We start from the raw sequence: 14,538 nt of genomic DNA on the forward strand, positions 1-14,538 counted from the left end.
GTTAAACACACATGTGCTGTATGTCTGACCTTTGTGTCGGCAGATGTTTCCCCATCTCCATATTGAGGTTGTTGATATTCACGCACGGCCTGAGAGTGCATTTACATACAGATAAGACACATGCAAATTTATACAAGATGCAAGATTGTGTTTGCGAATGTGCTTGAAGCGTAAACATGTTCTGTCTGTGTTGTACATCGACAATTCAGGAGGTTCTTGTGTCCTTTGTCTGAACTTGACGGAATCATGAATGTTTTAGATCTCGCTACTTTTTTGACTCATCCTCTCAGAGGTACAGTAAATGCAGCTGTTCTTTTGCTAAATGCACAGATTTCATTATGATGACGATGACTCATGCACACTGCAAAACCAGCGGGCGGACAGGCCAAATTAACCATCTTTACAGCCACACCTACAAAGGGAACTGAGAAAAATACCACCTTTAATACATTTCTGAAAACTGAAAGAATCGTGAAAAACAAGATTTGTCATCCCACTGGGGGGAAAAGAAGCCAATTCTATGTTAAATGAGTGCCCTAAATCTCTACTTAAATGGCCTACTGTCCTATCACTCAGTGACTATAATATGTGGTTAGGTGCGCTGGCGCCTGGGGAAGGGTTTAGTGTGCCCCTGATAGCAGCTGGTGAAATATGACCAGCTTCCTTTGGGACTTGTGTACACTGAATCACTTCTCTGAAAAAAACTAAAAAAAAAAAAAAAAAGCCTGTTCCGTTTCAAAGCGTGTAATGAAATTACAGAGATTAAAGGGACTTGTATGAACTTCTCACCCCAGCCGCTGACGACACAGAAACAACACAGACACTCCCCAAAGACATGTTCACAAAAAATGCAAAGAGAAATCAATAATTATCATCCATGGGCTGCTGGCTGGGTAAATCTGTCACAAGGACGCATTGGAGAAAAGACAGTGAATCAAAATTATAGCTGTAGGAGACAGAAGGAGACACCCAGACGAAAAGACCTCGGCTACAAAATAATATCAGGCAACATTAAAAGACCAGGACGATGTGTTGCCCGGTGATGGATCTTTGTGTTTCTGGCCCCCAGTCAGACGACAACTTTACCACTAAGTCTGGTGCCAAAATTGATCTGTGGTGGTTGCACCTTTCTCTCAAAGCAAATCAAAGCTGTTAACTTGATAGTCCCCGAAGACGTGTTAATGATGTAGGTAGGAGACGGTTCCGAAGGGAGGGAAAAATTAGACTTTGGTTTAAGCAGAGCTGAATATGTCGCTACATCTGTTCGGTTTTGTTCTTGCTGTGACTGCCACTCTGATACTCTGTCGAACTGAGAATGTCAATGGACACACAAAAAAAAAGAAAAGAAAGACCACAGAGGATCCCGAACTGAAGAAAGAAAAAAAAAACCCCTCTTTGACAGTCGGTGCAGGTTGTTAGTGAGGAGAACAGAGGTTTTTTGGAGCTGCTGTTACGTAAGCAGCACAGTCTCTGAAAAGCTGTGTGTTGATCCGCTGTGGCCCCCCTGTGATTCCCTTCTCCTTCAAAGCTCAGAGCTGAACGTTCACATCATAAACTCCACAGCTTTGACTCCCTTAAACAATTTACGATACACTGTCTCACACAAACACACACACACAAACACACACTCTCCTTTCTCCATCCACCGTCTTGTGTCACACTATGGCTTTTGTTAATTCTGCACACAGAGAGGCTTGTCAAATGAAAGCCCCTCGCCATCTCAGTTATTCTGAGAATAAAATATTTTGAGCTGACATTCACTCTAATAAGCTTAAAACCTTTGGTAATCCAGCAGCAGTGATTATTCCACGGTTACACTGAATGCCTGAAACGGCTACAGCATCTTGTTTATTAGTATGATAGATTTCTGCGGTGTCCATATAAAACAGCATGAAAATTCACTCATCCATATTCTAGCAGCTGGTCTCGTCATAAATTATGAATAATGAAGTATTTTCAGTTATTTTCAGTTAATAGTCCAGACTGTCGTGCTCTCATGAACACCTGGAGCACAGACGCAGTGTCACCGACCAGTCTCAGTCAGCACAACAGGCTCTGTGACTCCAGATACAACACAAAACTACTAAAACAGAGGGTGAGCATTAAACAGGTAGTTGCGTTATTGTCATAATTTACATTTTATGAATTAAAAACGGGCTTTTTTATAGAGGGTGCAGTGCACTCACACTTGCTTTAGTGTCACAAGTCACTATCAGTGTTTTTTCAAGGACTACTTTACTGCACGACACAATATATCTGCAACATTCACCTGTATGACCAATGATCTGATCAATCAATCTGATTTTATTAGCCATAACTAGGTTGTAGGACTAAGGATTTCCCTGTGCCATAGAATGAGTGTTTTATTATCAGAAAATTGAAGTTATGGAGATTTGAGAGTTTGAACATCCAAATTATTTATAATTAGATTGAAGGTGCTGATGCTGTTCTGTTGGAGTGTGCTGTGAAATCAGCAGCCAATTGAGTGTTCTGTGCTTATACGCCAAAAACAAAAAAACACTGATAACATTCAGCAGTCCTATGCGCTGTGGGGTAGATTAAAAAATGCACAACATCCCTCCTCCTGCACGAGCATAAGGCTGAGGAGAACATCAGCAGAGACACACTGTACAGTCAGGAGGAGAGCCATGACAGTGTATTATAGGCTACTTGCTGAAGAAGTCACGGGACAGGCATGGAAATACACACACACATACAACACACAACTCACGTGCAAGGAGACAGTGAGGAGCTGTCCCCTTCATGATGTCAGTGGGAAACCTAATAATCATGCTCCTCACAGCAGACAAAGCAGGGAGACCCCCGTGTAATGAAGCCACTGCTGAAGTACAGTCCCACAGAGCAGTCACAGGGACCATTAACATGCTTCGCTGCTGGGCTCATGTCCCAGCTGCTCTGGCGTGATGATGCTCTGGTATTTTAGCTGCCTGTGATGATGGGATGGAGGGTGGAGGGAGGATGGATGGATGGATGGATGGATGGTGGTGGGGAGGGGGGAATCCCTGCTGCAATAACAATTTAAGACCCTCCCTAAGGAGCAGTAGAATTTAGCACAGTCTTCATCTGACCAGCATGAGTGAAAAATACCAGTGCGTCAATAACGTGGCAATTTGGACAAAACATGCAGGTCTATTTCAGGCTGCTTCTTCTTGGGGAGGGGGGCTGCTCTGCAAAATAACATCGTTTCAGAAAAATGATAATTAGATATTGCAATTATAATTTTGAGTGTGTCAGATACAGAAAAATGGATCAGAGATATTATGTCCGATTTGCATTAAACGTTGCATCATTGATTTTGACGTGAAGTTGAGCGCTCGGCTGATTCCCGTGTTTTTTTCCCCCCACCACCTCGCCCGCAGAAAAGAAAGATTTCCTAAAGTTGACGCCTTGGCTCCAAGAGCGAGCGGCATTGAGTGAGATATAAGAAGCTGAAATCCTCTATACTCTCCCCATGTGAGATCAACAGAGGGATGCTGCTAAATTTAGAGGAGATAAAAACACAACAGGCAATCCCCCCACCACCCCCACCCCCCCAAAAGCCCATCAGCTTCTTCCCGGTTTGCGCAGTTGCAGGCGGGCTGTATGGATGGGAACTCTCCCCCTCCCCTCCCCCCTTCCCTACCTTCCACTTTGGTGAGGGTGAGCACCGGGCTGTTGCAGGCGGACAGCGGGGCAACCCTTGCGGAGTGTTTCTTCATGATGATGAGCTCGGGTGGGCTGAGCTCTGGACCGCTTCGACTACATCCCTGAAGCTGATTTGGTGCAGACACCAGACCTCTTGATGGGACTCTTGATGTTTCTGGAGCCGGTCTCCTGTTCTCTGTCCCCTTGAATCCATCCAACTCCCTCTTGGTGCTTCTCTCTCTCTCTCTCTCTCTCTCTCTCTCTCTCTCTCTCTCTCTCTCTCTTTCTCTCTCTCTACCTCTCTACCTCTGTCGTATCCCCCCACCCCCTCCCTTCCTCCACTCGCCTTCCCTCCCCAAATCTGCTGTATCCAGCCAGTGCGTCCTGGTTGGTCTCTCCTCACGTACACTTTGACAGTTGCTGCAATTCGCCGGCTTCACGCATCCATCAGTCGCCCCCGTCCCCCCTCCCATACAGCATCACATCCACCCACCCACCCACCGCCCCCTGTCCCGAAGCGATCGTGCCTGGTTGTCTTCCCCGACCCCCCGTGGCTGTGCCCCCCCCCCCCGGGCTTAAGGAAGCTCTGCGTGGGTCTGACCGGACGCAGGCTCTGACCTGGCACCGTGCAGACAAACTCTGGGCTATAAATGGACGTTGTGACAGATCTGATGGGACAAATGCAGATGAAATTGGAGGGCGGGGTGTTTAGCCTTTTACACACATGGTGCTGTCTGTCTCTAGTAAATTAAAATGTAATGAGACAAGTTAATGGCAGACCACGTGCAATCCGCACAATTAAGGCATCATGGAAAAAGTCCCCAGACTCCACTATGTCGAGTCTATTAAATGGCTGTTTACTGTTGTTTTTCACATTTGTGCTAATCAATCCCTGTTTAAACTCCCATTTAATCAGAAATCAGCCCAGAGACTGATTACAAAAATGTTGGTTGTGGAAGATGATTATGTAAGTTTCCTCCTTTTATATCCCTGCCTCTGTGGCAATGCTGTTTGATATTGATTGATATTGATTGTAGATAATCCATGTGATTTCAGTTCTGGTTCATTTGGTGGTAAAGGCAGGTGCAGTTTATGGAGGGTCAGCAAACACTCCCTGAACAGATACTTTAGTTTTTTTTTTAGAAGAGCAACTAGTGCATCTGTTGTTACAGTGCAGCCAAACCAATTCACATATTGAAATGTTCACTTTACACTGAGAGTAATGTAAAACAGCAGTGCCGTAGAGTAAAGAGGGTGAATGGTAAACAGTGAGGCTAATGTGAATGAGATAAAGTTACAAACAGCAGCTCTGCATTACATGCTGCATTGCATCCTGGTAATTGAATGCAGCCTGAATGATGGATTCCACATCCAGCAATGAAAACAAATTTGTAGAGGTAAATTTATAATGTAATTATATTGAGTGCTGACCAGGAATACTATTAAAAACTGTGGCAATAATGCGTATATAGACCTAATACATAGCCTGTGTTTGACTTTGACAGTGTGATCTCAGTTGAGATTGTTCTCGATACTGTGCGATGGGTAACATTTTCAGGCCCATCTACGAGGCGAATGAGAGGTGCTGAGCACATTGTTGAGTTTCCCATGGCTCGTGTCTGTTCGCTTCCCCTCTGCCAGCAACAGAAATTGGTTTTGAAAGCTGAAGTGACATTTCAGAGCTTCACATCAAGTTTCATACAGCTCTCCTCCACTGAGAGCCGTTCAGCACCCAGCAGGTCATCTGACACGGTGCCCGATCAACCCCCTTCTCTGTTATCATGTCATCCCCTGAGTCACAGAAACCATTATACACAAAGAGATAATACGTCAGAGGAAAACAGATTGCTGTCAGTGGTATAGTACAAATTGAACTGTGCTGGGTATTGATCTGAGAATGCCTCCACTGTCACTGTGACCTCGCTTTAACATCCTCCAAGACATAAATACTATGTGTGTCTGCAGTGACCTGCTCTGCATATGTGTGTGTGCTGAGTAAAGGAAGCTGCACTGAATAATTCACTGCTTTAACTGTACCTCACATTCAGGGAAGAATCCCCTGCCCTGCCTAACTAGGACAGGCAGCTCTAAAAACACTCTGCCCGGACCCATCCTGATGTTCCCCCAGCAACAAAATCCACTGGTCCTTTACTATTTTCCATCGCTTCCCACTCCTCTTGTGTTTGGGTTTGAAAATGGGAGATTTCAGGAGGAGCAGATGGGAGCTAATGGATGAAGCGTGAGAAGTCAGAGTGAATGAACTAAAAGGGCAGCACAGGATGTTTGATGGATAAACATTATTAACACGTCACCTATGAATGATATTGTTGTATGAGAGATCCTTTTTTTTTCTTCCTTTTTTTGTGTGTGTCCCACTCTGGCTCTGCAGCTGCCAGCTGTGTTTGCGAACTGGCTTAATTCTGCCAATTTTCAGTTGTATGGTAAGCACATGAAGATTCAGTCGGAGGAGTACCCGCTATTATTGATAGAAAAGACAGGGAGGTGGAAATAGGTGGAGCGGGCGAGATCATTAAAAGATCCCAGTCAGTGACTCATAGACTTTTATCTGTGAACACGGAGGAGGATCAAACCAGTCCACGCTCTAAGACACCACATGACGACTCTCTCTCTCTAACACACATTCACATGCTGTATTAGAATAGGGATAAGCGTCTATGAGCAATGAAGAAGAGCAAAGAGCCAAATCCTTTGAGGTTGATGCAGCCTCCTGAATCCCCGTTTCTACCCAGAGACTGATGGAAGCAGATCCGGGACGGGAGGCGATTATTCCTGCATGTACAGTGTAAGAGTGTTCGAGTGCGAGAAAGAGGCTTGTACTTTTCTTAAATGTTTGTTCATGCTGAATAATTAGGGAAGCTTCAGCTATTTTCCAGGTCAGAAAAACACTCTGCTGCTATAATGTTATCAACCACATGTGGGAATGATTCATATAAAGCTGTAAAATCAATAGATATGATGTGCTAAAAAAATGTTAAGAATTTTCCTGTAAAATAACAGTAAAGAACTGGCAGCTGGGTTACCATTATGATACTGTAAAATTTACAGTTTTTTACTGTCATGGAAATTTACAGCTTTTTACTGTTAATGAAGAAAACAGTATGGGACTGTTTTTTTATTATAAAAACAGTAAACAACTGGCAGCTGGGTTACCATTATGCTACTGTAAAATTACATATTTGTTACTGTTACTAAAAACTACAGTTTTGTACTGTATTTGAAAATTACACTGTGTACTGTTTTTTAAGATTACTTTAACAATACTTTACAGTTAACTGATTTGTTTAAAAATACATCATCAGTCTTCACAAAATCTACAAACTACAACAAAATAGAAACAGAGCAGCATGTAATTGCAATATGAAAATGCACAGCTTCTTAATACACTTTGACTTTTATTTCAACATGAATTTAGAATCTCCACATTCAGACCACATTCAGACACCTTCTTTAAAAAAAGACGTTACAGACAATTGAGCAATAGATAAGTCATAAATTTACAAAGCTCTCAGATGTGTCTGCCCTTTGTATCCTCTTGTAATCTGCTATTGTAATGTGGTCTATGAACATAAAAATCAAAGAAAAGCCACAAGTCCAGAAAACAATATCCAAAGTCCTGACCTCAGACAGTCAAAAATATGCCAGAATGAAACATTCAAACAGTTGTATGTTCAGAAACAGACACAAATAACTTGGCAAGAATAACAGCAAGGGGCTTTCAACTCTGTAAAGGAGAGAGAAAGAGGGTGAGATTGAGAGGGAGAAAGAATTAAAGCAATGAGACAAGATGGTCTGTGTGTGTTATGGGATTGAATAATCTCACCTAAATGAAGTCCTGCTGAAATTCCATGAGTCTTTCAGCATGTGGATACAGTACATGTGGTTTGACTGCTGTCATCCTTTTGCTTGTGGTGCTGGTGCCCCATCCAGCCTTTGGTGCCTCTCAGGGTTTATGAAGCACCTGCAATTAATAGTGTCTCATCAGACAGTGGGAAAATCATTGCACATATTCATTAACAACACAATAAAAAGCAGCAAATGTTAATTTAGAATAGCATGCTATTGAAAAGATGAAAAAAACACATGTTATAGTGAAAATACCTGACGTTTGGGTGAATTCAAGGGCACAGGAGGCATCTTCCTGGTTGAAGATAGAAGGTGGAAAATAAGGTGGGTTGGATTCCCTCACATACGACATGGCCCTCGATGCTGACCATCCAGCGCTGAAGTTTCCTGTTGTTTACCTGAAACTTGACCAAGAATTGCCCTGGTAAATTAAGATGTGCTCACTGCTTTCACCTGCACATTTTTGCAATTTGCAATCAGGCAGACAACACTACAGGTCTAATATTGCTGTGACTTTTCATGTACCCCACATAGGCAACTGAGGTGCATATACCTGACAAAGAAAAGATTATTGCAAACTTGACCATGATTCAACAAACAGGAAGCACCGTGCAATATGAACAACAGCTCACAAATACTTACTGTGATCAGTAGCGCAGCAGCAAATAGTCTTCAGTAGGCCTATGTGTAATGTCAAAGAAATATGTCAAAAACTGTACCGTAAATGACGCTCAAAGAACTCAGCAAACATCTTATGGATCATGAGCCCCCATAGATTCATTAATTAATGGCAAACATGGTAACAACAACAGCAACAACAGTGGTCTTATACTGACTAGAAAAAGTACTAAAGCACTAAATTTCTGAGCTAAAATTTAAAATCTGGAATACCTCAGAATGAACAGACCTCTTATGTTGTGGTGTGTTACACCATTAAGGCATTATATGAATGCTTCTTGAATTCACTTCATCTATCATCTGTGAAAATTTAGCTAGCTACCGAATCATTCTGTCATGACATGCACATTTGCAATAGGCTGATGAAAACAAACTGAAAACACTGCCAATTTACTTTGTACCAATTTACAAATGAAATAAAACTGCTACTCACCAAATAATTTGCTAGATGGGGGTGGATGAAGGGTCGACAAAGAGATGAACAGATCCGGCTTCACATGTGTAGTTTCGGTTAAATTTCCCACAATGCAAAAAATACAACATGATACCGTGACTTAGATGGTTTAGATGAAAGATTAGCGGTTAAGTGCTGTATATTAGGAAAACAGTATAGTTCCGTTAAAAGAACAGTAAATTACCTAAATTTAACAGTTTTTGTTTATTTTAACAGTAGAATGATGTATTTAAAAATAACAGGTTAATACTGTTGGAATTCTGCTGTAAATTCACAGCTTTTTCTATAGTGTTCTAAAAGGAAAAGTTGGGATGGCAATGGGACAGACACCTGACAAAAGATTTTTATTGTAGCCAGAAAACAACCTACATTAGTGTGAGGGCGATCTCCCAGGAAAAGAGTAGTTGCTTCTATTTCATGGAAAGGCTGACCTGTCCCTCGAGAGTTAATGACCTTGTTAAGATGTCTGTATTGTATTTTTTATGGGATAAAAGACACACCATAAGCAACCATTGTCATGCCTCTGTATTTCCACCTTATGACTGCAGTGAACCACTGACACTCTCATATAAGTGGATTAAGACAGGCAGGGTTTTATACACCCTATACCTAAAGGACCAATCCCGTCAACTTGCTGTGGCAAAATAGACCAGAAACTTTAGTCAGCTACAGAGAGGAAGACTTTACAGTTGCACAACCACCAACACTGTGTCAATCACTTCCAGTAACAAGCCAAAAACAACAATAAAAATGTAAAAGATGCTTACTGGTCTAAAAGGCTGCATTTGCTAATGGCTCTGAGGCTCTAATACAAAAGTCTTTTTGCAACACACATTTCTGAAGAGAAACTCTAAAGGAAATAAAATAAATAGATATTGGGATGAGAAGCAGAATCAACGTAACAGTGAGTATGAACTTTCTTGACATGACAATGTGGATTCAGCTTTGAGCTCAGCAGGCTTACAGTACAGTATGTTATCTTTATAAGACTTGGTAAGGTAATTAACACTAAACACAACAACATACAACTGGCTGATGGACATGTCATTAGTTTTACTGGTATAAGCATTGGAAACATTGAAATCTTGACTTGATGTTTCCCTCCAGACAAACTAAAGGGATCAAGAAAAACATAACTGAACAAACTGCCAACCAGGTGAACTGACAAAGTGGCAGGCAGAACGTAAAAACTGGTATCGGCATCTGTTTGCTTGTATAATAACAAACAAAACAAGACAAGGGTAAAGAAGAAAAATGTGTGCTATAATTAATTCATGGAAAAGTTAAACTAATCTGAGTCAACGCCAACTTCATCTAAATCCAATACAGCTTGCATTTACCAATTTCACAATTACAAATCTGTAATGTGACCAGGGTGGGAAGATGGAAAACAAATGAGTCTGAAAATTTGCTGTATTGATTATGCATAAAAGTGCTCACATAGCACCTGATAGGGGGAGATGATTGACCTGAAGTGCTAAAACATGTTGTGTAAGAGTAAATGATTTCTTGCCGTCTGATCTAAACGAACCGATAGTGCCAGTGTGAGTAAATGTGCCCGGCTTGATTAGTGTACAGTGTCTGTTTGGTACTGTCAGAGCCGTTGTAGTTGCCTCTTTGCCAAAGCATTAACGGACTCATTATTGGCATTTACGATGAATCCAATGACACAGCTAATCCTGATCTAAGACAAATCAATTCCTTGTCAAACACCAATAACAACCACTTAATGTGAGCTTTACTCAGCTGAAACCAGGAGATCCTGGACAGTTGCGCCTCAGGCCAGAAAAGCAAGAGAACTGAGTGCATCTGACCAGAAAGCAAGTGGTGTAATCTTTCTTTGACTTTGACACAGTAAAGGTCAGATTTATTCACTTACCATTTGACTTCAAATCTGGCATAAACAAAATCAATCACAAAGGTTAAGATTAGAACAGTCAAAAGATGATCTGGCCAAAAGGGACACATAATCTTTATGTTTGTGTTGATGAATAACAATGAACTCCAAAACACCACTTCTTAGCTCTTTGATTTCTATCATCCCTCTAACAAAGAGAATCGTCTGTGTCATTAGCAATGCTATATTGGTGTGCCTGCCTGACAGTAAGGTTGCTCTACTAGTTTGGTCCACACTGAAATATTTCAACAGCTGTTTGAATGGATTGATTTCATGGACATGCACAGTGCAGTGATGATGTGGAGGGCACTGTTAATCTTATGCCACCATGATGTTTCCACTGAATGGACTGCTGTGAAATATCCATGGTTGCCAGAGGATAAGGACTTTGGAGATCCTCTGACATTTCCTCCATATTTCCAAATTTCCTCTTCTAGTCTAATCATACAGTCATATATTTCAGAAAAGGCACAAAGCTTTGTAAAGGTCACACTGTGGTTTCATAGTTCCCAGACAATATATCCTGATTTTGGCGATCCCCTGACTTTTTCTTCAAGCAGTAATAGAGGGTTGAGTTATGGTCTTGGGAGGCATTGTATGCATCGAGTTTTTGCAAAACGAGAGAAAACCTACAAAAAGGCCCATTCATTTTAATAATACAATGAATCTTAATGGGAAAGTGATTAATATTGATATAAGATATTGGCAGTGATCTCCTTTAGATAAACCCGAAGAGAGCATTTCAGTGTTTACTTCTCTGAAAGGAAAAAAAAAGTAAATGAATCTTTAATCTCTGAACTATCTCTGGCTCCGGGTCACGTCCTGGCACCTGTTTAGCATGGAAAACAGGTAGTGGGGCTGTAAACATGAGAGCAGCGCTCACACTTAATAACAATGCCCAGGGTGAAATAGGTAGAGAGACAGGGGTGGGGGAGTTGTTGTGGCAGAGAGTTTGAAATAACAGCTTGTTTCAAGTACTAGAAAGGTCAAGTCAAATTAACTTTCCCTCTTCCAGGGACCCGATACATCTTCAGAGCAGACACAGCTCATCTGTGGAGGCAAGTGGCTGTCAAGGTACTGCAACCAACAGCAGTTTATTGGATTAATGGCCTCGGTGGGGTCCCCTGGGGAGTGGGAGGGAGAAAATAGTCGCCAAAAACACTTTCTCCATTTTAGTTACATTGCAGAGGTACACGGTGACTCACACTCATGCTGATTTTTCATGCATGCTTGAAAAACCTTATGCTCACAAACGCTGCCATGCTGGAACTGGTGCTACAAGTCCAACACTGTTTAAAGAGGGAGCGCGTGTGTGCGTGTTTTTATAATCAGAGGAGAATTTCCACATAATGCATACTCGTCAAGGTGATGTTTTAATGAATCTGTCTGCAAATCAATCCCTCGTCTGGGAAAATCAATACCTCTGTGAATTATTGTAATGTATCTTCTCCACAGGAAAAGAGCAGCATGAAATTATGGAGTAAACACTGTCAGTCGAGGACCTTCTTATAATTAAGCTCTGGTGCCGCTGTGTGCAATGATTTGCAGTTATGCAGATAAACAACATACTGTTCCCTCTTCAGTCTCCAGGAGCTTCATATGTATTCAGCTCAAGTCTAAGCTTTTACATCTGGGACAAAAACATCCAGGATGATATAAACTATGTTACTGTAAATCTAAATTAATGTTGACACTACTTAATAACAGAAAACTGAATTTGCTAAAAACATCTGCTGGCTCCTTCTCAAACATCAGTATACCAATAAATTAAACAATAATGTTATTGATGTTATTAAATAAGATTTAAAAAAATCTTATTTTGCTGAGAGAGTTTACGACCTCTTCCCAGTGTCATTAGGGAAAAAGACAGACAGAGCGAGACTTGCTGCCACTTTGAAGCAAGGTGCGACTTCCTCTAAATTAACCACAGCTAATAAAGTCCAGCACTATCTATTAAGTGCTGTCAAGTTGCAATACCTCCTGATAGCCCTTATAATCGCACTCTATCCCCGCGGCCCACGCTTAATCAGGAAGAGTGAGTCTCCATTAAATTTACATCCCCTTAGAGGAATCTGCACCAGACACACATTTCTCTTTTCCAATTAAGGTTGTTTCAGAGGTACAACATGTGATATGGAAAAGTTTGATTTGTGGTGCAGACCTGCAGGCAGACCCACAGGTTGTGGCCCAGCAGGGGGACTGCACTGTAGGACATGAAGACATTAATGCCCTGACTGACAAGGATAGAGTACACACTGCTGTATATATGCATAGTATTATGATTATTTCCTTACTGGCATCACTCATCTTTTATTATTATTGAATGCAAGCATCCATACAAATATAGCACAGACCCTAACTTTAGTTCATTTAGTATTTTCAAGCAAATGTTGTATGTTCTGTTTGGGAGTGGGACTCTCATCTGCAGGAAAACCTTCATCACACAATTACAAATCCGAAAGACCTCCACTACAACCAGTTAAAATCCTGTGGGTCCTGGACTCAAACTGTCAACTACCCTCACTCACTAATATCTTTTTTACTGCTGAAAACCGCTATTAAGCAAGAGGAGCTAGATTATCTAGTGAGGGTATATCCATCACATTAACATTAACAAGGGACGTTAACTCCTACTCACCTCAGCAACAGAGAAACTGACCCTTGGACCCCAACTGGTGGTTAAAGAGAGAAATGTCCCCAAGGAAATAATATGTGCTTCTCTCTCTAATAAATGGCGCTTGCTCCCTCTGTTGTCAGGCCTGAGTATAGACTATTCAATCTTCTCCATTTAATGGAAAACCTCAAGAGTTTCAAGTTCATATTACTGTATATAGAATCTGATTTTCTGTCAAGTGGTAAATTTTCTATTGAATGCATTTTAACATACAGATCTGTCTGTGGTTGTGAAGCAGAAAAAAGCCTCACAGGTGTTATTTGCTCACTGCGCTTAACATTATTCAAATTGTTCTCGATTGCTGTAATTATGGGGCAGCATTTCCAAACGCTTCTCTTCACCACTTGCATTCAAATCAGGCTATTATCCAAGTCTGAAAAGTGTGGGCATTGATCTCAAACTTATTATATGATGTATTTTTTTTCCCATTATATCATAAAGTTATTTAAAAAGAATGTCTGATTTAGCTCTAGTTGTGTACTATAAGTAAGTAATTTATAAATAAAGGTTAAATAAATACAGCCACAAAACATGTTACTTCATTTTATATATAATGCTACGTAGACATAGTGAATCATCAAAAATAAAGTGGTAATGTACCATATGGTGCCTTGCCATGACACTATTGAAAAACCTGAGGGGGCAATATTTTGGCACTGGCAGAGCCCCCATTGTGCCTGTAGGGGGCACTGTGACCACATGTACACAAGGATGAAAATTTGACAAGACACCTCTGCTCTGAGTGTGCATGGAAAAAATGACCAAGAAATCAAACTGCAGCCCAGCAGTGGAGCAGAAAGTGGGACAGCTGTAATGAAAGGTGATGAAGTGACCCACATACAGAGAAAACAGACAGAGGCCCATGCTGTGCAGTTCACAGACAAACAGATGTAGCAGCCGTACGTCAAACAGACATACACATTCAGAGGCACACAGCCACACACAGAGATCCCAGATGAACACAGTAAACACACACGCACACAAACACCACACAGATGAAAAGTAGTCACAAACAGCATGGTGGCTCTCTGTGATCACTTTTCACCTTCTCCTCTCTTTCATGTCCTTTCTGGGCACATTATTAAAGCTCTGTCACATTTCTGATCATTTCAAGGTACATCCTTCAATGTGAGTGACAAAGGGCAAAGCAAAGTCCAGAGTGAGCTGAAAAAGCTCCAACAACTCTTTTATCTAATGGATTTCTAAAGATGAAAATACATCAATGAAAATATTCGCCCAGCTAATTAACACACTATACAGTTGTTGGCCACATTAGGTGGTGAACATTTGTATTCATTTTTTTTTTTTAAAATGTATAATAATTGT

At 41.3% G+C, this 14,538-nt stretch overlaps 1 protein-coding gene across 2 annotated transcripts in view; it reads right to left on the reverse strand.

Annotated features, from left to right (window-relative positions):
* The window catches only part of slc35f3b (solute carrier family 35 member F3b), a 52,193-nt gene that overhangs the window by 19,838 nt on the left and 17,817 nt on the right, over positions 1–14,538 (reverse strand). The window contains exon 1 of one of the 2 annotated variants that reach the window (XM_085800322.1): positions 3,644–3,913. The exons of the other annotated variant lie outside the window; for it this stretch is intronic. Within the exon in view, the coding sequence (XP_085656448.1) occupies positions 3,644–3,719 (76 nt within the window). The 5' untranslated portion in view covers positions 3,720–3,913. Of the gene's footprint in view, positions 1–3,643; positions 3,914–14,538 lie in introns of those variants that run through there. 2 annotated transcript variants of the gene reach the window in all.

This window comes from Trachurus japonicus, chromosome 15, assembly GCF_045865225.1.
Source record: "Trachurus japonicus isolate A0001 chromosome 15, Traja_1.0".
NCBI lineage: Eukaryota > Metazoa > Chordata > Actinopteri > Carangiformes > Carangidae > Trachurus > Trachurus japonicus.